Source organism: Nothoprocta perdicaria, unplaced genomic scaffold (assembly GCF_003342845.1).
Source record: "Nothoprocta perdicaria isolate Ctin4 unplaced genomic scaffold, notPer1 scaffold_22, whole genome shotgun sequence".
Lineage (NCBI taxonomy): Eukaryota > Metazoa > Chordata > Aves > Tinamiformes > Tinamidae > Nothoprocta > Nothoprocta perdicaria.
In genome coordinates, this window is record NW_020455415.1 from 5,367,680 (window position 1) to 5,393,363 (window position 25,684).

Below are 25,684 nucleotides of genomic sequence, written 5' to 3' on the forward strand. Positions count from 1 at the left end.
AGATGCCTTGTGTTTACTTTGCTGATGAGGAATTGAATTGCTTTGGCATTTAAGAGATCTAGCTCAGGCTCAGCAAAAGAGAGAAGAAAAGAATGAGGAAATATTTCTACTATAGAAAAACTTTAAAGGATTTGCTCTGGAGTATTGGGTCAGATACCTGCTGCCAGTACAGCAAGGCTAATTAACTTCTGAGACAGCCGTATTTTGCTTCTGTAGACTATATTAAAGCTTCCACCTTCTTGCAGCTGTGTAAAGTAGTCGCTGCACAGATTTTTATAATATATAATGAAAATAATTTTACCTTTCAGCATCAGGTCCTTTTCCTTTTTTTTTTCCTTATATATGTATATATATGTATATAAAAGATATTGCTTCCACAACTAACATAGTGATCACTGATGTGTATCCTGGAGGAAGTTATCAGCAATCCTGCCTGTTTGGACAAGAGCAGCTCAGTAAGAGAGTGTGAACAGTGGGATCGTCTGTGCTGACGTTCCTTCAGCAGAGCCATCACRTCTCTGCTGTGATTCCCTTCTCAGGGGCCATCAGCACTATTTATTAGTAAAGTGTGGTGAAAGTTGGAAACGGGAATTGATAGGCAGGGTTTATCTCCTTAGCTATGGGTATAAGCAGAGCTGAGCAAAAGACAGCAGAGAGTGAAGAGAGGATTGGTGCCACCGTCACGCTGCCATAGTCTTGCTGCAGAACCTGGAGAAACTACCATTGCTAAGAACATGTCATTTCCCTCCCCATGTCCTCATCCTGCCCAGATATTTTTCCTGCCTATTGCTGGTTCTGGGCTGATTGTCCCTGGAAATGCATCCCAAAGAAGAGCACTGCAACCCAGAACTGCTGCTTGCTGAAATGGGCACATGTGGCCTGCTGGCAGCTGGCCGGGCGAAGGCAGCAGCTGACCCTGCTCAGACACACAAGGAAAAACAACTATAAATTCAGTTTCCCTATCTGTACAGTTTGCCATTGTCAGTACACATAAACCCACCACAATTTCACCAGACTGTTGTATTTCATATGCATGTTAAGTATAGTCATCTTGCTGTCATTTGCTGCYGCTCGCTGTGTTTGAAGCACTCCACACTCTGCTGATGATAAATAACCTGCATCGTTCAGCTTTGCTCCCTAGGGTGCTTGCCCTGCCAGTGGAATGACTCAACTCGGTACCATAACTAGATGAACACACGATTTCACAATAAAATAATCAGACACTTTTTTCTTTAAAGGGCAAATTTATGCAGCCAACTTGGGGAAAAAAAAAAGGCAAAGCAGAGCCTAAAATTCTTTTTATTTACAGTGGGAAATGAAGCTTGACTAAGATGATTAGAACTGTAATTAAACAAGAGAATCAAATCCACAGATATGCRCGACAGAAACAAAGAGGATCTGGGAGAGGCAGCATCTAACAATGGTAAAGTACTTGGGCCATGGCAGAGCACTAGAGACATCCCTCCTTAATTTGATCTCCGCAAGAAGCCATCTCAAAAAGCCTTTCTTTCTTTCTTTTGCTTTTGGACAAAAGCTGGGCCTCAGGACAAGGTCTGTCTAATCTTCCCTGTAAGAAAGGGCACCAAAGGGTACTGCATCTCTAAGCCAGACCGAAACTTGAGCTTCATTACAAACGCGCCAAACAATTTTCTGAGTGTGGCAGGGCAGACCCCCTGAGGAYAGTCAGGCTGCTGCCAAATAAAGCCTGCATTTGGCTCCAGGCCTCTGCTATATCCCCTTCTGCTGCTTGCCAAGCACCGTCTCAGTTCTCTGTCAACCTCCTAATATCACTGCATTTCAGCWCTATCACTGTTCTCTGCTGTGGTGTATGGTTCTTGGCATGCTCTCAGTACCTTCCTACACCCACATCCGAATGCACTTTGATACGTTTCAGTGGCTTGCCGAGAGGCAGATAATCCACCCTTTGTCACAATGGATTGAAGCTTGTCTTGAAAAGGAACAACTCCATTTCAGCAAAGAAAAATAAAGTTGGGAATAAACTTGCCACTGCTAACAAGCTTGGCTGGGTCAGAGCTTTGCATACTGGACTAAAGAGTTTAAGACCCTAAAATGCATTAGTATTAGCAGAGAATATTCTCTTCAGTCTGCCTGCCATACTTGCTTGGAGGCACGCAATCTCTTGCATTTGGTGAGATCATCCATTATACCAGAGGAAAAGGATATCAGACCCCTAGAAAGTTTGGGGTTTGGATCTAGGTCATCATGATTCCTTTTCTTTCATGGTGTAAGAAGCCTCAGTGCTTCTTTGTCCTGTTCCCAGACGTAGCAAAAGACRGAGAGACAAGTTCAGCTCGCAGCTAATCCAGTGCAATGCCAAGGGGAAGACTAATCCAGCTGTGAGCTGAATGGGCAGCAGAAGCTCTTAAACAGAAGTCAGAAAGAGATGCATCCTGCAAAACGTTATTTGCAGAGATTTGTTTGAAATGGCAAACACATCTGCTTTGGCCTTGCCAAAAATGTCCCATTCCATGGTGCTTCTTGTGAGTGAGGGCTCAGTAACCGGCCCTTTGCAGAGGCCAGGTTTAGATCCGCTTTCCCAAGTTCTTGAAGGAAGTGGATTCTATATGAGCATRTCTGGTGATGTTCAAGGAGAATGTCTCTATTCAGAGAACAGAAACAGTGCCACTTAATGATAAAACCATTCAAAAACAAGCAGTGCAGCACAAATTGCAAGGCAACAAACATCAAGAATCTTAAAGAGTAATTAAAAAAAGGTTTCTCAAAAAAWAAAAAGTCGACTCATAGCTGTTCACTGCAAATGAGAAGAAGCTTCACTGTTACTTGTTATGAAATTATTCAGCTCACTTTCAAGGGCAATAAACCAGAACAAAATACATGTTCATCAGTTAGCTTCCTAAACTCTGCTGGAAGCGAGCATAAGTGTCAGGACTTTTCATCAGAGTTGTTATGATGACGTGTTTTTCCTTTCCATTAAAAACATCTACCCACAGCAACTGCGAAAGAAACAAAACAAAACAGAAACAACAGAAATGCCACCGCTTGATTCCACGTTTCCCTGTCTCATATATCCTTAGTGATTTTCCATCTCTGTGAGTTAGGCTTTAATTAGCTAAAAATTGTCTGACTCTAAGTGGGTTGTAGGTGCTGCCCGACCACAGCACGGCAGGCAGATTATCAATTTGAAGCACAGCAACCTGACTGGAATCTAAAAATAGGAGGGACACCTGAGCTGCTCCACTTGATTGTGCTGAACTGAACGGAGGAGGACGGTGCCTGTTTGTATCTGCCATCTCTCAGCAGTGTAAAACCCTTTGCAGGAGACATCAGGCCCTAGATTGGATTCTTAGCTTACTTTAGCAGGAAAGGCAGCACCATGTTGTTCTAGTCCTATGACCACTTGGGTAGTAGTAAGAGGAGAACTGACTTTCCAAAGCTTCAGAGGAAACCCACTGGTTGCACAGTATTAGGTCTCAGTGGATCCTGTAATAATAATGGTGTAACTTATCAGTAAGGGCCCTGACACCTCTTAAACCTTATCATATCTATATTCATTTTAAAATCTTCTAGTGAAAGATCCTTTAGAATAAGGACGGATGCAAAGGTTAAACTCRAATCTGTAGGAGTCTGTACCCAGTTCTGCTTTCATGTGTCTCAGCAGCTTCATACAACTTGAACTAAGCTATATTTAAAATTTTCTCTTTTGGGAAGCTACTTCAGAATCTATTTATGACAGACAAAATCCTAAAATATGAGCAAAATCCTTGCTGCTGTGCTCCCTAAGGCTCTGAAGTCTCCTGAAAAGACAGCTATTTCTTGAGTGGCATTAAAGAGAGAAAAACAACTCCGAAGGCCAAATTCGTCCCTGGTATAATTCATCTGAACTTTACATCAGTGGAGCAGCGGTGAACTTGGCCCCAGCACGTACAGAGCATGTCACATCGCTGCTGGAGATCCAATTCAGTGCAAGCCACACAGCTCTGGAAGAGTGGTGTTTCAGCAATGAAATTTCAGGAATTTGTATAATTTTATTGCCAGTCAGACAGAATAAATTATCAGGGGATAACTTGTAGCCTAAATCTGCTGAGATCCTCACTTAGAGCTGGATACCAGGTGTTTCCAGGGAAGCTTATGAGATCCAATTTTGGTGGCCTTGTACAGGACACCTCATTGCTCCGAGTTTTCCCTTCTATCATATGGAGTTTTAACACACTGAGTGACCTTCACAGTCTGACGGGGGAGGTTCAAAAGCTTAATAAAAACACCYAATGAGGCTATTCTTGTAATGGGTGCAGGGCTAGATGTTTTAGATGTGCCTACAGAGTCCACTGGCACCAGGGCAACATTATGGTGTTCTGTGGCCCTCTGCTTGGACCAGTACACATTTAAATCATCTCACCTGGATATCGTGCTACTGTGAGCCATATGGATGTACTCACAATGATTATTACAATAGCAAGGAGCCATCCAGAACACATTGTGCTCCGTGATGACRCCGGGGCCCTTCAAGGGAACATGTTGTGTCAGAATGACGTGTGCTTGTTGTGCCACTTCAACACAGCAGCTCTGCTGGAAGCAAGTTACTCATGACTCTACYTCATATTTTAAACATACTTTCCTAGTACCTGGAAAATCAAGCTGTTCTTTCAGAATTCTGCCTCCAGTTTACCTCAGCAGTCATGTTATTTATTAGGGAGTGAATGCACTGAGGCAGCTAATGCAGAAGATGTTGATTTTTTAAACACTCTGCCTGGCTAAAGCTCAGATTAATCACATGAAATGCAGCTCAGCCTCGCCTCAGCACAGACTGATCAAATTGCCTTTTCTTATTGCTGTACCTGAAAAGAAGAAGAGAGCAGAGCAACACCAAATGAAAGCCGGAGAGCAGGTTAAATAGCCCGGCTTCTAAAACCTTATTAATTGCCAATTTGAATGGTTATAAGATGCATTTTTATGATTTTGCCCTGTTCCCCAAATATGCTCTCAATTCCTTGGCCTATATCATTTCCRTGGTCTAATTCTCTGTGTTAGTCGCTATCTTTTGATACTTACTAAGGAGAGCAATATTAAGTACAGAGAGTGGCGTATCCACCACTGTATTGGRGACTGCCAGAAAGGTGTCTGCTACTCCGCACCCTCATCTAAACCTGCTGGTTTCTGCCCTCATTGGTAATTTTTTGTCTTCTACATGTCAACTTGCTTTTGAAAGGCAGGGAGAAGGGTGTTTTCTTATAATTGCACATCATCTAGTACTGTGAGGTGCCTTTTGATGCTGTCTACCCATTTATTAGTATGGTTGCAAACCACCATCACCTGCCAGTAAACCTCACCACAGGAAAACTGATTTTGCATTAACGCACAGCACAAATGCCAAGCCCTCACCTACAACAACTGTTTGAAAATGAAGGACCTCCATAATCACCAAAGCAACTAAAATTATATCCTGGCTGAATTTGGCCTAGATATTTTGACAAAACTTCAGTGTGCTTCTCCCTTTCTCCCTTTTTTCCTACATTCCCACTGCTACTCAAAGACAGGGGCAACTAAAACAGTTGTTATTTCAACGTGTCTTCATTAGTAATCCCAGGAGTTTAACTGCAATGGTTAGAAAAGCAACACTATATTTTAGCGTCATGTCTGGATGAGCTTGCTTCATGAGCAGAGAAAATGGCAGTTACAAGGGTTCTTCGGGATGAAGCTGAGGCATCAAGGCARCACTACGCTTTAAATGGCGGGAGTGGAATATGAATACATATATATGTGTACATACTATATGTGTGTGTGTGTGTATATACGCACACTGAAACGCGCCCTGGCGCGCCCCCAAGATGGCGGCGCCGCGCGCGGCTCTCGCGACGCTTGCGGCGGGGCGGGCGCTGCCCGCGCAAATGGCGGCGCGGGGGCCGGGCCGTGGGCCCTAGGGGCGCGGGGGAGGCGGGCGCGGCAGCGGGCGCGGAGGCGGCCGCCATGGAGCACATCACCACGCCGAAGGTAGGAGCCTCGGGAGGATCCGCGCCCTGGGGTTTGGGCTCCCCCCTTCTCCGTCCCTCCGTGCCGGGGTCCCTGACAGGGGCTCCGCGGCCTCTTCAGCGCCGTGGCTGCTTCCCCCGGGCCTCAGCGCCGCCCGGTAGCGAACTAAATAATAAAACAGAATGCACACGATATATGTTGCAAGTGCTGTGATGTATATACCGCAGGTTGCACGTTTTGCGCTGCTGGGAGAGTGAGCAAATGTCCAGGGTGCTGCTTTACTAGCTCATTACTCTGGGCACACCTGCATGGTGTCAAGTAGATAATGAATATGTTTTATTTCCCTTATTTCCCTTTAAATCGCGTTGCAAATGTGACTTCTTCATTGTTACTATTGTTTTTAAGGCTTGTTTAGTTTCAGTAAATAAGCTATCCTCCAAGGAGGAGGTATTCCTGAGCATCGCTTGTGATTTTTGGAGAGGTTAAAATGTCTCAGTGGGGAGTTCCAAGGCTTCTTTCTGCCTCTGGGTGCAGCCAGAAATACTGCAGGAAAACTTAGTTTCCTTTGAGCCGCTCTCCGTCCAGCCACTTATCCTGGACACTACAGTGCCACCGGGATTGTCGGCTGCTTGGCTCCGGTTTTATTCCCGAGCGGTTGGATTTGGGGATGTGCCTTTATGATCCCCCAAGTGTGACTGAAGTTGCCTTTACCTGCTAGTTCTTACTGCCCTGCCCAAGGGCAATGTTGGATATAGCTGTCGTGTCGAAAAACATGAGTAACCAGAAAAACATGTGGGCCACGATCCAAACTCTTCAAGTTTCTGAGCTGAGTGGTTTTTTGAATTTTATTAATAATGAAAGAGAAATTCACACCGTGCTCCTTAAGAAGCAAATAGGCCAGACAAAAACAATCAATTTTAAATACCTGGAAATGAGTATTTTCATGTCTGTACTGATATTTCTTAAAACTTGTCTTTGTTAATTAACCTATTTGCAGTTTATGAAATGTGTTTAAGAATTGTGTTGTAACAGGTAGCTACCAATAAGTTTCTATGGGAGTTTTACAGAAATAACCTGCAAAAGGTTCCATCACTGAAAACTGGACAGTTTGRAAATTGGACTACAAAGTTGTTTCTTTGCAGCATTGCTTTGATTACATTAAATGGTGCCGTCTTTTCTTTCCTCTTTTTTGCTTTATTATTTATTTCTGCCATCTTGCCAAATACTAAGCTTTGATCCCCTTGACTATAAATTTAGTACTTGTTGTGCGTTCCAGTGTTAAACTTTGGCTCTTTGTTTAACCTTTTCAGTCTTAATAGCTGGAGAAGTAATATGAATATATAATGCAAGGCTGACTCAGGATTGCAGGGGCAATTATAGTTCTTATTTTCTCACTTTCTTCCCCTACCATGTCTGTGGTTCTGCTGGTCTTAGAGTGTTTTTTGATCAAAGTTATATTTAATTTTCACCCTTATCTTATATTGCAGGTTGAAAATGTRAAATTACTAGATCGCTATACAAATAGGAAGGCAGCAAACGGGACATTATACCTGACAGCTACTCATCTCATCTATGTTGATGCTTCTGCCGAAGTCAGAAAAGAAACATGGGTATGTTGTCTGGGGAGGACAAACAAAATGGGGAATTTGTCTGCGTTTCCTCCCAAACTCAACATGCTAAGCTGCCGTTCCTGGCTTTATAGTTTTAAAAATGTAAAAACCTGAAATTAGCACTTGGTTTTAATTGCAAAATAAAACGAGAATGACAGAGTATTTCCTTGGGGGTGAAGGAGTGGTGAAGTGATAAGAGTTCAACTCCTTTTATAACCTGTAATACCCAGTTGCATGRCCTCTAAAAGTAATTTATATAAGTCTGTGTTTTTTTAATGGTCTTTCTCGTAGTTATCTAGCCTATGGGTGCACAGGCTGGATGTTTATTATGTTTACTTGATAAATGTCACAAACTTATTTTCTGCTGCTAGTATTGAATTAGATGCAGTAGGCATAAACCGCTGATAGTACTGCACACTCTTCCTATCTGCTCATAATGCTTGTGGCCTTATCAGCGGCTTCTGAAAGATTTAGTTGACTTCCTGTTTTTCAGATCCTGCATCACCATATTGCAAGTGTAGAAAAATTGCCTCTGACCACAGCAGGATGCCCTCTGCTTATTCACTGCAAGAACTTCCACGTGGCACACTTCGTTATCGGGCATGAACGGGACTGTCACGAAGTGTATACCTCACTGCTTAAGCTTTCCCAACCAGGTATTTGGGAGGGAGTCCATTTGGCAGATTTTATTTTAAATGGCAGTAAACAGGGCGGCTCTTACGAGCAGCAGAGAGAGCTTTGCTCGTCAGGTATTGACTTTGCTGCAGCAACAAATCTTCATCTATTTCCACCACTGCGGCCGGTTTGTGTGGCTCAGCACAGTAAATGCAGTGCTGCCCTGCGGAACCAGGCAACCTGCTTCCAAAAAAACCACAGATGCTTCCTGGCAGTGGAAGTGAGGTCATCTGCCCTAGGGAACCGCAGCAGACCTGTGCAAAGATGCCTTGTCTGGTCATGGCTGTGCTGAATGTGATTCTGTACCTGGCTGGTTTTGGCCACCTCTGTGCTTAGCTGCTGGCCGTGTGAAGTTCTGGCCTTTCCAGTTGAGCCAGGTRTTCATAAAATTGTGGAATCCCATAAATAGAGCTGTAGACATGGCCATGTTTTGTTTTTCCTTGGTAATTCTTGTTTGGTGTCTGTCCTCTTTCAATTCTGAAACTCTCTGCTTCAGCCTGGCTGCCCTGACTTGGAATCAATCTTAAAGAGTGTGCAAGTTTTCTCAATGGTCCTTGGTCTTTCCTGGCCTCAGTTTTTTGCCTCTTGTGGATGATTCTTCAGGCTCTTTGTGCTTCCTTCAGAGCAAAGTTCCACTTCATTTCTTATGTTTTGTGACTGCTTCTGTTTCCTGGGATGTTCCTTGAGTGAACCTGTTTGGGATCCTGTGTTATTTTAAGGATGCTGTTTGTGACTGCTTTTTGTAATTTTAATTAGTCAATAGTCTAGTAGGAGGGGGATTGATAGCACCAGGCTGTTTAACGTTGGCCATTGTAGGATCTGAATCAGAGTTTTTCCTTAGAAGCATTTTCAGCAAGTGTCTTCAAACAGCTTGAATTTGGGAATTGTCCCTGTGTTTCCCTTATGTTCTGAGCTGCCAAGTTTTCCATGTTCTGAGGTTCCGATTCTAATACTGAACCTGGCAGGTTTCTGATGTCATGTTTAAAAGCTGTCACTGTTTCTTCCATTTTGAAAACTAAAGACTTAAAAAGCAGAGGAGCTGCCACTGCAAGAGGCTACGTTAGCCAGTTTCTTTTACAGTTTCTTTTACAGCCTGTTACTTATGTAACAGGCTGTAAATCCTTATTTTGTTCTGTTTGTGGGTTTTAAACGTTTGGTTTTATTGGTTTGAAACTTCTGCATGTCTGCTTTCTCTGTGGTTTTTGGCAGAGCACATAATTATTTTACGATTTGGACACGTATGATTGMCAGCTATGGGTTACCTGCCTGGTAACCTGGCTACTTTATCAGACTCTGGCAGGTCCCAGTCTCTCTCTGGAGACCTGGCTGCCTCGGGAATGTGCTGAATGACTTATTGTTTGGATTTCTCTTTTATGAAGAGAGGGAAGGAAATTGGGGAGGTAGAGATGGAGAGAGGAGGAAATAATCATTTGTCAGACACAGCCTGAAGCTTTTGTTGGGCTGACAGTAATATTCAGGACATCTATCAAGCTCTTCAGATGGCTCAGAGCACGCTATTGAAAGCTGGACTTAACAGGTGTGCAAGGGCTGGTTTATGAATGCTTCATAGAAAAAGTCTTTTAATACATGTTCACCTTTGTGGATTAATTCTTAAGATATTGGACTTGTCCAGTATGTATGTTGTGAAGAATTCAGTAGGAATTAATTTTGTTCCGAAAAAATACTATTTTAAAGTTTTAATTCTAATGAAATGCTTTAGTGTCTCTTCTCATCTGTGTGAGCTGGGCACTGGAAGTTCCTGAGGACTTAAATGAGTTCTTGGCATTTGGTATGACCCAGAATGAAAGTCTGCAAATATGAGGAACACTGAATTAAGGCCCAAATTGAGAAGCTTTATGTAAATTCATTTCATTTATAAGTGCTTTACTAAGCTAAGGATGAATAGGAATGTTTTTGAGTAATCCTTGGGAAAAGCAACCTGTTTCATGCTCTTCCCTATATTATTGAAGGACAGAGACTCAGTCCCTACATAGTTTGTGGAGGTTAGTAAAGTACCAAAGGTGATAAAAGAAGACTTAAACTTCAGGCCTCTGATCTCGAAGGCAGGAGCTTAAGTCAAATAGCTACTGTTAAAATATAGCCAAATATGCACTAGGGGGGCATAGCACTTTTATARTAAAAAGTTTACAAATCTGTTCATTTTTGATTTTTTTTTTTTTTCCCCACTACTTGTATCAGTTGTGATATATCTGTAGTACACTGGCTTGCATAGGGTGTATACCCAAAGAAATAGCCTTTTGGAAGAAGTGCTGACTTCTCATATTTTATTGTATTTATCTCTCACTCATCTTTTTTTTCTTGTCTTTTTTTCCCAGTGAAAGCTGAAGATCTTTATGCCTTCTCTTATAATCCTAAGATGTCTAAAGATAACAGGGAGATTGGATGGAAACTGATTGATTTAAAAGTAGATTACCAGCGTATGGGAATTCCAAATGACTACTGGGAAATAACGGATGTGAATAAAGACTATGAGGTAATTCCTGCCCAGAGTAGCCATTTGGTGSAGCATCTCTTCTTCAACATTAACGACATACAGAAATCCTCCTTCTGCTGCATAAGTGATGCCTCCAGGGAGGAAAGAGCTCAGCTGGTTTTAATCGAGGTAGCATCGTCCTTCTGTGAAGTTGCAGATAATGATGCTCTGAAAGAACAGGGCTGCAGAGTCACCTTGATTTGCTTGATCCCTCTGGCAAAGAACCAGATACTTAATTTATCTAGAGAAACGCCAAGCTATCATTTATAAGAAACAGAAGTACCTTTCKCTTCTTTAGGTGTTCTAAGCCCTGTCCCATCAAGATGGTGACACGTGAAGGAAAGAAATAAAGGACAGAAATTTTGCTTGATGGAGAACAAAAGCAGATGAAAAGGGACAGAGCAAGGTGGGGGAAGAGCCCAAGAACCAGAAATGCCTGACCTATTTTTTTTTTTTTTTGGCTTAGTTAGATCTTATGCCAAATAAGGGCTCCCAGACATTTAGTCATAGGTACCTTTTGCTCTTATTTCCTTTTCTCTCCACTTTAAGACAGGCCAGATATGTGGGTTAAAATAAGAACACTTTTCAGCAAGTTTGTTCAGACTCCTGCTTTATGTTATTTCCCCTTCTGTGCACAAACAGGTGTTTTTGTATAAAAGACGAAGTTGACAACTCTGCAAAAAGTGTCAGCTTGTTAAGACTGGAACCCCCTCCCCTTTCCCCCAGTATTCTCTATYTTATGCACTGAGTTGAAGAAACATGTGCGGTCAGAACTGACTGGTAATTTTAAGTGACTGTATCTTTGGATGCCTGAATTGAGTTAACATGAGAGGTACTTTAGCTGATTTGAGCATCTGAATGTGGGCATCCAGGATCATTAATCACTTTGAAGCTTTACTTGCTAGTACAGTATGTAACTCTCAATTGCTTTGTAATTTCCTCAGGGTTTCTAGCCTGCTTTTGAAATTGTTAAGCCTGAAGTAAAGCCAGACTCAAAAATAGCTTTTTTTCTGTGTAATATGTGCCAAAAAGACCATACTTGTCTGAGAAACAGGGACAATTCTGAGAATGTTGCCCGACTGGTGGAAGTTGAATAAGATTTAGTTGGAACCCTTTTTAATATATTTGTTCTTAATTTCTTTTTTTTGTGACAAATCAAACTCATACAAATTAATTGGATTTCAAGAACATCCTTTTAAAATGTATTGTGTTCTATCCTGTCTATCTTTTCAGGTCCAATTGCAAAATCAAATCCCCATTCCTGTGCTTTTTTCTAAATACCTATTAATTGCACAAAACCTTTAACAATTACAGACTATTTTTGACATCCTCTGACAAACCATTTATTGCTAAAATACTGGATGATAACAAAAATTTAATTTTACATGACTGTGCAGTTGCGAAGTTGTCATACTTGGCTTTCTTCTTTCTTCCCACTTAGGTTTGCAACACGTACCCTCCCGAAATAGTGGTGCCTAAAGCTGCTAGTAAAGCAACAGTGATTGGAAGCTCAAGATTCAGAAGCAGAGGGCGGATTCCAGTGCTTTCCTACTTATATGGAGAAAACAATGTTAGTTGTTCATAGTCTGCTGTCTTTGTGGGGGGTAAGGGTTCCCCTTCTTGTCCAGTCCCATTTAAGTGAAGGGAAAGAATGTGATAAAGCTTGGAGCATGTTGGCTACATGTTTAAGAACTGTACTTTTTTAGATTAATTTTTAATTAATTTAACCTAGTAATAATTGGCTTTTACTGGGTTGTTCCAGGTGGCAGAATAAGCCTGTTAGAGCTAAATACTGTAACAGCCAGGGCTGGCCTGCTGCAAAGTTTCTTTTCTGAGATTTTAGTACTATGTCAGTTGATGGGGATTTGGATTTACTTTTTTTCTAAGCCCTTATGTGAACAGATTGTATGTTGAAAGATGTTTGAGCAGACACAGTTTTAGTTATTGGACACAACATGTCTCTTGCTGCGCTTCCCTGCCCTCCCTCAAAACAGTCTTTTAACRCTGTGTAAAAAAGCACAGGCTTTCTAAACTTCCTGCTTGAGGTTTTTTTGATCAGCTTTCAGAAATGCCTTGATGTTGACTTTTTTTTTTTTAAATTTACTGATTGGCTGTACTGAATTTTTAACAAGATGCATGTTAACTTGGCTAAACATTTTTAAGGAGAGGAGGAATGACGGTGAAACAAATCCCCATGAACTCAAAATAAGTAAAAGTTTTGGTTTTATTTCTTTTTTCACTGCAGACCAGAGCACAGATTTGTAACTTTGCTGTCTCAGCAGTGTTTTAGATGCAGATGTTAGCAAAATGCTGCCACAGACAAACTGTTATTACCACAGGAAGCGGGCCTTGACCTGGGCAACTGTAGGGCATGTGCTGGAAACTGTCAGAATTTTCCTAAAAACGCTCTCAGCGCTGCTCTGAGTGTGGAACAATAACAAATGATAAGCAAAGTAACACAAAGGGATGGTCAGGGCAACAGAAACAAAGCAGATAAAGTAAGAGCTGCCAATGTCTGGGGTAGCGCTCATCCAGCAGAGTGTAGTGGGTTGGGGAACACAGGGACAAAGTTGGGAACAGCGTCCCATAGCCTCAGTAATTTCTTAAAAATTCCCAAATTCTAGCTTTGAGAAACAGCGGTATTTCTACTGATCTAGGTGGCAGATTTTAAGTGAGAGAGAGGATAGGACRTGGAAAAAACATCCAGTGCCAGCGCTGAGACGATGTGAGAGCAGAGTTGGTGGTTGTGTGTTGCAGGCTGCCATCTGCCGCTGTAGCCAGCCCCTGTCCGGCTTCAGCGCGCGCTGCCTGGAGGACGAGCAGATGCTACAAGCCATCAGAGAAGCCAACCCAGGGAGTCCCTTCATGTATGTGGTAGACACAAGACCAAAGGTATCTTTTTCATGGGGTTCGTGGCTACTTTTAAAGCTCACCTCTGAAGTGGCAATGTTCTTTCCAGGGATGCTGTCATAATTCTCTGCTGTTTTGTGTTGTGTTAGGTTGGTGTGTGTCACTCCTTGAGCATGAGTTCAGAGGCAAGCCCCAGGTTCTGTGTCTTAACGTGACTAATGCTTGTGTGTACTGAACTGTAATGTTAAATGGTGTTAAGAATGCTTGGGCTCCTGGAGTATTCAAGGATGAGATTGGGGCTAGGAATGGCCTAAAATGACTGGCATTGATCCAAGAATGATCTAAAATGACTTGAGGCTGGTTGAGGCAGTGAACCACATTCCAGGAGAGAGCTGGATTCCTCATACGTTAAATGGGGGAGAAGTCCTAGGAACCAGGTGCACGAGACTGAAATGCTGTTCCGAGTGGAAGGGATAAGTAGGAGAGGCAGTTCCTTTTTTTTTTTTTTTTTTTTTTAATATAAAAATAGCATTAATGTTTTTAGAATGTGCAGCTTGGAAATTAATATGTGTCAGCTCTTCCTGTGTGGTCAATAGTCACTATTTGCAGCTAAATGTTGTTGCTGAGATGTTAATGCAATAGGTTAGTGAAGCAGTTTGCTAAATGAAATCTTTAATGATCGTCCTTTTGAGGGAYGGACAATTTTGAAAGGACTTCAAGCAATTACCTTGCAAGCTTATTGATTGAGAGCACAGGTGTAAGCAAATGGGAACATGGAGATTTGCGGAGTCCGCAATCATTTAAGTACAGAGATTTAAAAATGCTAGGATCATTTTATAAATGTGCTTACTAAAAACTGGCTTCCCTGTTCAGTTTTTGGAAATATTTTATGCATACTCCAGACTTAGTTAAATTTTAATGGGGGCAAGAAAGGAAAAAGTTTGAGGAGGGAGGGAGGAGGAGAGGACAACTTAGGAAATATCTCTTGTTTGTTTATTTTACAATAAGACATTCTCTTAAAGAAGTTTGTTCTTGGTGCATTCTGTGATAAAATGTGTGTTTGTAGAAGTCACTGCCTGTTTCTTTGGGAAGATGTACATCTTGTGTCTGTATCTTCTTCCTTCTTTCTATAGAGGCAAATAATTTATCCTCCTAAATCTATCTATTTAGAGGTTGAGGGACTCTTTCTTTGCAGACATGAAAGATTTCCTGGTAATACTTGAGCTGTTTTGCATAATTCTGCAGAACAACTGGCTTCCCTTCAGCCTTTTCTGCCATTCCAGTTGCATGCTGTGTGCTTTCTGTTCAATGTTTCTGAGTTCCCTCAGGTGACTTTATTGCCTCTGTGCATGTATGTCTGTGAAAAGCTTTGGAATTCTCTTGTTATTTTTGTGCCACCATGTCYGTATGTTACTTAAGCACTTCCTAGCTTAACCTTCATGTGTTTTTACCCGAATCTTTCTGTACAGCTTCACAGTTGGGACAGACTTATCTGACAGCAGTTTTGTGCAGTGGGACAAGGTTTAGAGCACTAAGAAGTGCTCTCTAAGCTCCTAATGGCTTACTGCGTGTGGCTAATTCTGTGGGGGCCATGATTTTAATAAAACTGCTGATATAATGGGGGAGAGGGAGGAAAAAAACATCTGAGGAACAGCTTTATTCAATATATGATCTGGGAGATTTTTTTTTAAGTATTTGAAAAGTGAATTTGCTTATTTCTGTCCCTTTTTTTTGTTTTGTTTCTTTCTTTCTATTTTATCCTACTCTTCTTCCCTTGCATTTGCTAGCTAAATGCCATGGCCAACCGAGCTGCTGGGAAGGGCTATGAGAACGAAGATAACTATGAGAACATTCGCTTTAAATTTATCGGCATAGAAAACATCCATGTGATGAGAAACAGCTTGCAGAAGCTCCTGGAAGGTGGGTTTGGGGCCTCCTTGTGCTTCTTTGGTACCTGACCATGCTCTGCTGAATATAGAAGTCCTCTGTGCACAGCTTGGTAGCGATGGCAACTTGTTAGCAAAATCAATGTGTTATTGAAGTGGTTGAAATTATTAATGTTTGTTTCTCTGCTAGAGATTGTGTCTATTACTGTTCTCAGTATTATAGCTCAAAAATAATAAACAATTACTACATTCGTTACTTGTTTTGGATACATAAAATGTGAAATTCTTGTGTGTGAAATTAAAACCAAAAGGTAGAGAAAGTGTGTTTTATCATAACATATCCCTGTTGGTGTGGGCTGTGTTTCATTTATTTCCAATCTGCTTAGCTGAACTTCTTTTATTTTTTTAATATGTGAGTGGTCAACTCTTTAGCTTAATCTGTGAGATGCTGATTTTAGGGAAAGGTGGGGAGAAGATCAGCAGGATTGTTTTTCTGAGCCAGTGGAGACTGAGAGATGAATCAGGTGCATATTGACACTGAGGTCACTTTGGAGAAATTCCACTAAAGGTGATTGAGTGACTTGGGTCAAACCAGGACACTCTGCTAGCATCTTGCATGAGTTATTAATGTCTTTGTGGTGACAAAACCTGGGGATCAAGGCAGGATGAAAGCTGTAAATCTTTCTCTTTGGACCCTGTGCTTGTTTTTTTGGGAAGTAATGCAAGTGCAGTCATTCAGAATGAGGGTTTAACATCTTGCTAACCACCGTGATGGGCATCCTGCTTCAGTGATGGTGCTAGAGACTGGCTGGGCCAGTAGCACTGTTGGACCTGCAGTGACCTGGGAGAAAAATGAGATTGTTTGTAGGAATGTGAGATTGGTGTGAGCACAAGTGCAAGTCCTTAATTGCTTGTTGCTGGCTGATTTATTTTGTGGAGGAGGAAGAGGCAGAATAAATATTGCCATATTTGTCATCTTGGCTACTAGGTCTTGACAGTGAAAAATCCCTCTCTTTAGCAGGAACTACTGAACTATGTTACTATAAGTATTTCTTATGGTGATTTTCAATATAACGTATCCAATGTTGAGRGCTATTCAGGTGCTGTTATCTGTAATTTAGAACTCCCCTTGCTTCAGATCTTTTTAATAGTGATTGCRTGTTAGTGAATGTTAAATATATGTCTGATGGTGATTTTTTTTATAGTGAAGTAACAAATAGAAACACTCATCAGCTGTGGTTTTGTTGGGAAAACATCACTTGATATGATAATAATGTATGAGTTATGCTTCTTAGATGAGAAATATCTCTTGTCAGATCCTCAAATCCTCTTGCATTTAAGGAGATCTGGATTGTGTGTGTAGATGCACAAACAGTAGTTTGCCCTTTGGATGGGATATTGCTGCTGATATTTAAGGAGTCTGATAATAGTAGCATTTAGGATCGATCAAGTTTTATTGCTGTGAAGAGATAATGGAAAGGTGAGAAAAAGAAATAAATGTTTCCAGGGAATCATGCCTAATTTTTTTTTGTTTGTGTTCTCAGTGTGTGAAGCAAAGTCTCCCTCAATGAGCGACTTCCTCACTGGGCTGGAGAACTCAGGTTGGTTACGGCACATTAAAGCTGTGATGGATGCAGGTGTCTTTCTCGCCAAGGTAAAACTGTACCCCAACCTGCAGGTGAATTAAAGAAAGAAAAATAAACGTACTTGTCTGATAGTGATTGCTCCAAGGCTGTGAAGTCAGTTCCAGAGAGAAGGTGGGAAAAACTTGCTGTTTAGTTTGGCCTTAGCACTGAAATAACAGACCTGCAGTGAGCATGAGAACCCTGAGTGGTTTTCCTGGCTGGTGCTCTGCTAGCAGCTTCCAAGGACCGAGTGAATTACCATGATGGGCTGAAACATTTTCCCCCTCCCTGTATTATAGCAGTTACCTGGCCTTGATTTGAACTCATTTGAAAYGCGTGAAATCACAGAATGTGAATAAGTAACCTTTGTAGATGCCCTTGTACCCTGCAGCATAATTAGTCATGCAAGAAACTTGCATACTCAATATTCTTGTTAGTTACTGAAGTGCTGTGATTTAAGCAACAGATTATTTAGTGTGTTTTTATTACTATTTTTTTCCAGGAACCACTAGCTTTGATTGTTCAATGCAGTCCTCTTTTTTTCCAGCTTTAGGAAGAGTAGGACTTTGCTACTGGCCAGGCAAAAGGATAAAACACAATAGAGCTCCCAGTTTCCCAGTTTTTTAGTAACAGTAAGGGGAATGTAGTCAACAAGTACGAAGATACGGCACTTGCTACCTTCCAAGGTAGTGAGCAAGAAGCTCTTTTGTTTCTCCTCTTCCACCAGTACAAAGGGAGGAAGGTGATCAATTTGGGAGGAAGTTGAGATGAGCTCTGCTAAATTTTCGTGGAAGTTTCCACTCCCTGAGCACCAAGTTGTTATTTTTTATTCATCCACTAAATGTTTCTTCAGAAAAAGGACTGAGAATTCCTGGCATCTCAGAAGACTGAGTGGTTTGAGATCAGAAGATCTTTGTTTCTTGATGGTCTATGGTGCTGACAAGGCGTGCTACAGCACTTCATTCCAGTTGGGGTTTCCTATGGGTTGATGGCTATATGCCCAGAAATGAGGCATTTCCATGGTCCACATGAGAAGTGAYAAATTTTCCCCTTGGGTTTTAGGGAAGTCTGGTAAATGCAGATGAGGGGAGAGCATTTAATTACAGTAAGCAAGCTTGCAAGCTGCTGATCTGTTCTGTCTGGTCTCTCCTTTGCAGGCTGTGAAAGATGAAAAGGCGAGTGTGTTAGTGCACTGCTCCGACGGGTGGGATCGCACAGCTCAGGTCTGCTCCTTGGCCAGCCTCCTTTTAGACCCGTTCTATAGGACTTTTAAAGGCTTTATGGTAAGAACATGAGTGTTAAAATATCAAAAAGTGCTTTCTGCATTTGGAATGTAAACAAGCCCTAATTACATGTTTTAGGCCATTTCCTGGAACAAAGAGTAGGTGACCTATATAAAAACAGCTTTGATTCCGTGAACAAGCTTTAATTGCTCTGAACAGCATGAGCACAAAACGGCAGCGGTGGATTTACAATTCCCAGATCTTTATATTCTTTAATGTCCAAAGACAACCAAGACATTTCTGCACGACACGAGTGAACAAAAGATACTACTCTGACAGCAACCCATAAAAAAGAGGGGAAAGAAGCTCTTCTCTTAAGAGAAGCAAATGGTCTTGTAACAGCTAGGGTTTAAATTGGGGGAGAACTCATTCATGTACACAGAGCAAATGTAAAACCTGTGTATCACCCAAAGTGTGTATCACTGAAGACCTGTTTCAAATACTTTGCACAGGAGCTTGCCTGTTTGCTTCTAATACAGGCTTCTTTTATATGAAATCATCACTTCATATAGTGAAATGTTACCATTCATCTCATTGTGTTAAACAAAGTTCCTTAAAAAAATTGAGATGGGAATAATGCAGAGTTTCCCTCCCCAGATATGTGAATGTGTTTTACACTGCTGGAACTGTTACCTTGCATTACATGCTCGGTTTTGTTGTTATTTTTTTTTCTGGATATTGCTGCCTTTTAACAGTTAAAATAATACCAGAATATAAAACATTAACCTGGGTTTCTGAAGTCCTTGGAACAATTTTGAGAGCTGTGCAACATGATTTTCGTGAGGGTCGGGAACTGTAACTTAGACACTGGAACAGACAAGTGCTTGTTGTCTTTKCACATAGTGGGTCTGCACAGATCCTGTGGCTGTGGTTACACCTAGATGAATGCCACAAGAACCCCCAAGAATATGAAAATTTGAATAAGCAGTCTGACCYGATTATCAAACATATATTGTGTTTTTTCTCAAGGTCTTGAAGTCCTTTTGGGTCTTCAAGCCTCTAGATGATGATATCAGGGATTAATCTTTAATAGCAATTTATGGGTTAGTTATTTACGTTAATATTTTCATCGACTTCTGTGAATGTGTTCCTAACAGCAGGCAGCCTTGGTAGTGAGCKCTATTTAGTATTTAACAATAAAAGCTTTGTTTTACTCTTGCTTATTAAATTAATATCACTTTATTTCACTCTCTGTTTTGAAACTGAAGGTCTTAATAGAAAAGGAGTGGATTGCCATGGGTCACAAGTTCTCACACAGGTAAGGGCATTTAATCTTGGGTGTAATGACTTGGGGGAGGCTTGACAGTGAAGGTAATGTAGTGCTTTCAGGTTCATTCACTCCCATTAATAATTTAAATGACAACAGAAYAAAGAGGAGATGGGTCTGCAAATCATTTCTCAGATATTGTGGACTTTAATTTGGAAACTGCAGGAGTTGCTGACATAAAGCAGTATTTGCTGGCTTGGTTTGCCAGGTTGCTTTTTTTCAGGGTGTTCTTTTTATTATTGCTTTGCAGTATTGTTGTCTTGAACAGATTATTTTAATTTTAAATCTGTTTTCTTACCTGTAAAATCTTATGTATATTGTATGTGTAGTGTTAATATTTTGGCAATACTTGTAAATACTTCTACAGTGATTTTTTTTTTTTCTGGAAGAAAATTGCAGTTGGTATTTTTCAACCAAGTTCAGAATATAAGTTCAGATTGGTCTAATATGAAGAACAACTTGACCTGCATTCTTTAGGCAAGTTAAAAATACTATGCCCTCGACAGGCAGAAGTATTTTGGTTTGTTGTGTTTTTGTTTTAGTTAATTACCATATAGAAACTAGAAATTAACATGCCTAARCCAGTACTAGGAGGGAGTGGACCAGTCTGTTCAGTGATATGAGCTTATTAAAACTTGAGAATCTTGACTCTTTGTGAAATTTAGTCCTCTTTTTATTAATGAAACAAAACTATTTCCTTATAGTGTGTTTAAGAAAAATGATCAGTATGCGTGACCTTACACTTATGCTTTAGAAGAAGTAGTCTGAAGATAAACTCCTCTGTAAACATTAGCAGACCAAATAATGTTGCGTGGTCACTGTTTTTGCTTTTGTGGGAAGTGTTTTTTTGCTTTTACTGCCTTTCTAAGAATAGGGAATAACTTCACCTATTTTCCACTTTAAAGGATTCTTTGTGTTGCAAAGCATCCTCGCAAACAGGAGAACTTGGCAAGGTGTGCCAGAAGTACCATAGAGACAATTTCACCACTGTCTGAGAAATGAATTTTTGTTCCAGTGGTTGGAGAAGATCATTGCTCTCCTAGTTGCAGCCTGTGCATTGTAGTGCTTGGGGAGATTAATCTTTCTTGATGCTGCTTCTTCAGATAGAGCAGCTGGAATGACAGACCAGGAGTTGATATTTGATTAGTTAGATCTCTGCAACAAGGAGCCTTACTTCATCTTTGCACTTAAGTTGGGGGAATCAAGTTAAAAAAAATTTGGAGCAGTATGTTTTACAAAACTACATAAAGCCCACTCTCCCTTCTGCAGGTTTCCAGGTTATTCTAGTTATTTTCTGTTTCTTGGTAGATTATAAAGAACACTATACCTGTAGCAGAATTATTCATTTTGTAACTAGATGTAAAGCTGGAAAGTTCTTTGCTTTTGGTTATTTTGGGCTCCTCCTTCATCCCCTGTGATTGCCTACATTTGCCTAGTTGCATTCAGCCATGCCCAGTTGCCAGAATCTCGTTCTTGGCACCACATGGGCAAGATGAGGTTATTTTGGCTGTCGCTGCTCACTGTGGTTGTGCCTACATGAGGAAGTGTTATCACCATCCATGAAGATCAGAGTGGACCCTGGGCAAGCTGCAGTGTACGGTGCTGTTTTTGCATCTCTGCCCCCAYTGCTAGGGCATCTCCAGTCTTCAGCTTCTGTTTTGATGAAAGAAGTGGATAATTTGGGTTTATATTAATCCTCCAATGCAAAATATGAGGCATAATAACACCTAACCCCTGTAGCTCTGCAGAGTGATTTCTTAAGCTGGCAGTGAAGTAAACCATCCAAGCTGTTTAGCAGCTAGAGAAATTTTGTTGTAGGAGATGCAGGATTTAACTTTGGTTTGTTTGTTTCTCCCCAGGTGTGGCCATTTGGATGGTGACCCAAAAGAGATATCTCCTGTCTTCACTCAATTCACTGAGTGTGTCTGGCAGCTCATGCAGCAGTTTCCGTGTGCGTTTGAGTTTAACGAGCGTTTCCTGCTTGAAATCCATGACCATGTCTACTCCTGCCAGTTTGGCAACTTCCTTGGGACCTGTCACAAGGAGCGTGAAGATCTGAAGTGAGTTGGCAGTTTACRGAGCCAGCAGTCTAGAAATCCCTTCAAATGTCAAAAAACAAAAGGCTGTTTTTAATGTAACTGTAGACTGGCTAAGGGGAATATGCTGTTGATAGCTGCCTACATTCTGCAGTGTGAAAAACTTAAAGATGAACTATATCCCTCAAAGGCAGATCTTTTAATTTGGTCTGTTGTAATAACTTGCACACGTCACCCTTGAACTAGATATTGTCCTTTCTAAATGATCATATGTTGCCTGCCAATATATTTTGTGTGTATGAAATTAATTAAATKTGTGTGGAAATAACTTTTAGTTGCCTTAGTCTAGTTCTGCGCAGAATAGAATTAACTGACTTACTGAGATTTTAATTTTTAGTAATTGAATCTTCTTTGTACTTGACAGAATCTTTGAGAAGACCCACTCTCTGTGGCCTTTCCTCTTACAGAAGAAGCAGGACTTCAGAAATCCTTTGTACAGAGGATTTACAGCTTATAAAGACCTTCAACCAAACACGTTACCTTTCAGTTTCCAGTAAGTCACTTAGAGGGAGGGAAGAACAGGGACCTTTTTTCACTGTAATGGAGTGGGGTAACTCAGGTTTAGTGAGATGCTTTTTTCTAACCTATTAGAGCAGCTCACTTCACCTTTTCCCTCCTTTCCTCCTACATTAACTAGAGGAGTAGAGCACAGGTAGCTGCAAAGTGCAAATACTGTAATTTAACCTATACTAAGTTTTTAGCATGGGCGGGGGAGGAAACGAGCAAAATAGGGACTGTATCTAAGCAGATTCCTCCCTCCACAATTCTTGCTCTCACAAAGGCAGAGGAAGATAAGCAGTTTTTTGAAGGTACTGGCTCCTTTTTACCATTTAATAAGTGTGTCTAATAAATGTTATAAAAATTTAATAAATGAATTTTAGTCTCTGATCACACCCAGGCTTATGCAGTGGGGACGGAGAAGGGATTTCGTGTGTATTTGTGCATTTTTTTTTGTCCATAGCGCTCCAGCTGGAGCGGCCGGTTTTGCTTTGTGCTTCTCACTCGCTCCTGTTCCCTGCCCATGGAAATGTGTTTGTAAGCTCTGCATGTGGTTACTGCAAGGCAAAGTATTTTAATAAAAGGAGGAAGGCAGTGCAAACCAGACTTGAAGGTGAACAGCCCAAGCCTCCAGTGAGTCTGCTATAGAGCAAAGTGCAGCTTCCTTTTGTTTTAATACCTCTCTCCAGACTATGCAGATCATAGGGGCACAGCATTCAAATCCTCAGAACTACTTTGAAGCTTTCTGAAAATTGGTTCTTCAGATTGAGTTTTATTATACAGAGCTGTGGCGTCTTTTTTTTTCTAAATCTGTTTGCGATCTGAATTGGTTGAAAATCCTTTTTCTTAGACAATATCTAGTTACTGTTTGTTATGACCACCTGTGTACAAATGGCCTTGCAATTTTCTCTTCTTACCTTGTTTTTGAGGTTTTGGTGTGGGATGTATAATCGTTTTGACAAAGGAATGCATCCAAAACAGTGCGTGTTGGATCATCTCCTAAACTGCATGAGCCAGAAGACAAAACTAGAGGACAACGCATCTGAATTGGAAAATGTGAGTCCTGAATGCTGTTAATAATCAAAATTATATAATAGTTATGGCAAATATGACTGGAGTTAAAACAAGAAAATAGGATGCTAATTGTGCTATATCCACGGTTTGTCATAAACGGCTGTTTCGATATGCTGCACAGATCTGGGCAAAGAAAATGAAAATACAAAAATATTTTTGTTCTTGGCTAGCCCGCATATTTTTCTTTTCGTTTACAAGACACTTGAAAAATTGATGATGATCCAGGTATTAAAACAGTGGAATTGCTTCACTGGACTTTCATATAAAGGCCACATATAACTGGTTGATGTAGACCAAACTGCCCTGCAAAGCTGGCTGTCTTGGATCCAGCTCAAGTGCTTTGTTAGGGCAACACAGGTCAAGTTTGCACTTTGAATACTATGGACTGCAGTGCTGGAGTCCAGAGATGTTAATGGCATCAGAATAGCTAATTTCTCCCCTTCAACCCACAATAACGAAGTAAACAGCAATGCACTTTACAGGAGTTGATTCTAGTCAGATTGCCCAGAGCTCATACGATCTGCCCAGAGTGTATTGATCTGCACATGTTGCGTTGTCATCTCAATTAATGCTGAAGGAGGTTGCTGTAACTAACAGTTGTTTGTTACACCTTTCTAACATTTGGGAATTTCAGCTTTCCTTAATTTTTAAATGTCTTTCTGTGTAGAAGCTTCCCTTCCTCGATGGCCCTTTACTCCCCGAAGCCTGTTCCTTACCTAAAATGGGAAGTGCTTCTTCAAAAACACCGATGCTCAACACTCCCCAGGATTATGATGGGGACCCACCTTCCGTGCTGACGAACGGTGCTGCAGAGGGGGATAGAGACGTTATGTCAGACACGGACCAAGAGAACAAAGGGAACCTCTCTAAGCACCAGCACCTCTACGATCTAGAAGCCCCTGCTGGTGTTTTGGACTCTGAAGCTACGGATGGGAAGCCTGAGCACCATTGATGAGCTCTGAGGACTGTGTTGAACGATTCATACACTCATGTGGTGAGGCCTACGGGATCTGTGCCCCAGCGAGGGGTGTCGCACACGGAACATTTCCAGCTCAGTGTCAGTACGTTGGCAGGGGCTGTTCTCCCGCCTCGGAGAACACGTTTTGCGTTCGGTTTGTTTTGCATTACTGCCGTTGCAATGATGAGTTGCAGTACAGAGCTGCCCAGAAGGCTGGGCTTGCCTTAGAGCCTAGACCTCACCTTAGAGCTCAAATGTGGTGTTTAAGGTTGTAACTGTCTGCCAGGACTGTTTGAGGCAAAAAAGGCATCGTGGCCAATCAACACGGATGGAGAGTTAGGAGTTTGATGGTATTTCTAAGCTGAGTAGGAAGACTGCAACCCCTTTCTTTTTAGTAATGGTGAAAGTTGCAAATGCCATTTTAATTTGTTTTGAAACGATAAAAAGTCCTTTTTTTAATCTGAGAATGAATTTCTGCATGAACCCTCACCTTGTGGCAGAACAGATTCGTTTTTTTCCTATGCATCTCAGTTAAAAACAACCTCCCCCGTGCCTTTTCCTGAGACCATCTCCATGTCTAGCCATGCAGTGTAGTATTTTTATTATGGTAGTGTGTTGTGTAGTATTTGSTCTTCTTTCTAGTCAGTATTTTTAAACAGAGTTTTATATCTGCTGCCAATTTCCCCAGGCCGCTCCCCTGAGTTTAATAGCTTCTTTCTAAGACGAGCTTTCAAAGAATGAGCTTTTATGGACTTTACTTACTGATCTTGAGAGTGCAGCAAGCCACAAAGACAGCCTATAGCACATCTATTTCTCATACAGGAGGATTAGAAATGAGCAAGTATAGGAGGGCTTAATATGAATTTATATAGATTTTCTTTTTGCTCTTGTTTTATGATCTTGGCTAAATGAAACAAGAGGATATATTTTTTTTTGTTGTTGCTATTCTTCTAAGCTGGAATTAATGTGGGTTCCTCAAATCCATCAGTGAGGCAATAACTGTGAGTGAAGTTATTGACCTCTGAAATGTAGGCTAGAAGGATTGCTTCACATCACATCTTGAGTGGCAACAGTGAATGTTTTCTTGGGTGTTAAAACCACAGAGATTTTGTCCATACTCTCAAGAGTTGTGGAAATGGGCAAGATTTCTTATGGCAGCAAACTTTGTGATTTTGTGGAACAGGTGACAAAAAGTAAAGTGGGGTGTGACCTATTATKGGAAAAAAAAAAATGACTTTTTAGCTTATGGATCTGGCTCCATCTTAGACTCGCCTCAGTGGCTGTGATGCTGCTGGAGATTAAAAGGCTTAGTATTGTAAAACAATACTGTTATATACTTACTTAATATAAAACAGCCAGGTYAGTTTGTGTTCAAGGTGACACCTGGATGACTATTTTTGTTCATCRTGGGTGAGAAGA

General features: G+C 41.1%; 1 protein-coding gene across 1 annotated transcript; it reads left to right on the forward strand.

The window, feature by feature from the left end:
* Positions 1-5,940: 5,940 nt before the first annotated feature.
* MTMR8 (myotubularin related protein 8) lies at positions 5,941-25,378 on the forward strand. The gene is made up of 14 exons (XM_026038974.1): positions 5,941-5,970; positions 7,437-7,559; positions 8,053-8,215; positions 10,571-10,728; positions 12,170-12,298; positions 13,486-13,620; positions 15,366-15,498; positions 17,009-17,118; positions 18,247-18,372; positions 19,581-19,630; positions 21,499-21,699; positions 22,100-22,228; positions 23,163-23,289; positions 23,975-25,378. The coding sequence occupies exons 1-14, from the start codon at positions 5,947-5,949 to the stop codon at positions 24,257-24,259; spliced, it is 1,893 nt and encodes a 630-aa protein (XP_025894759.1). The 5' UTR covers positions 5,941-5,946; the 3' UTR covers positions 24,260-25,378.
* The last annotated feature ends 306 nt before the right edge of the window (positions 25,379-25,684 follow it).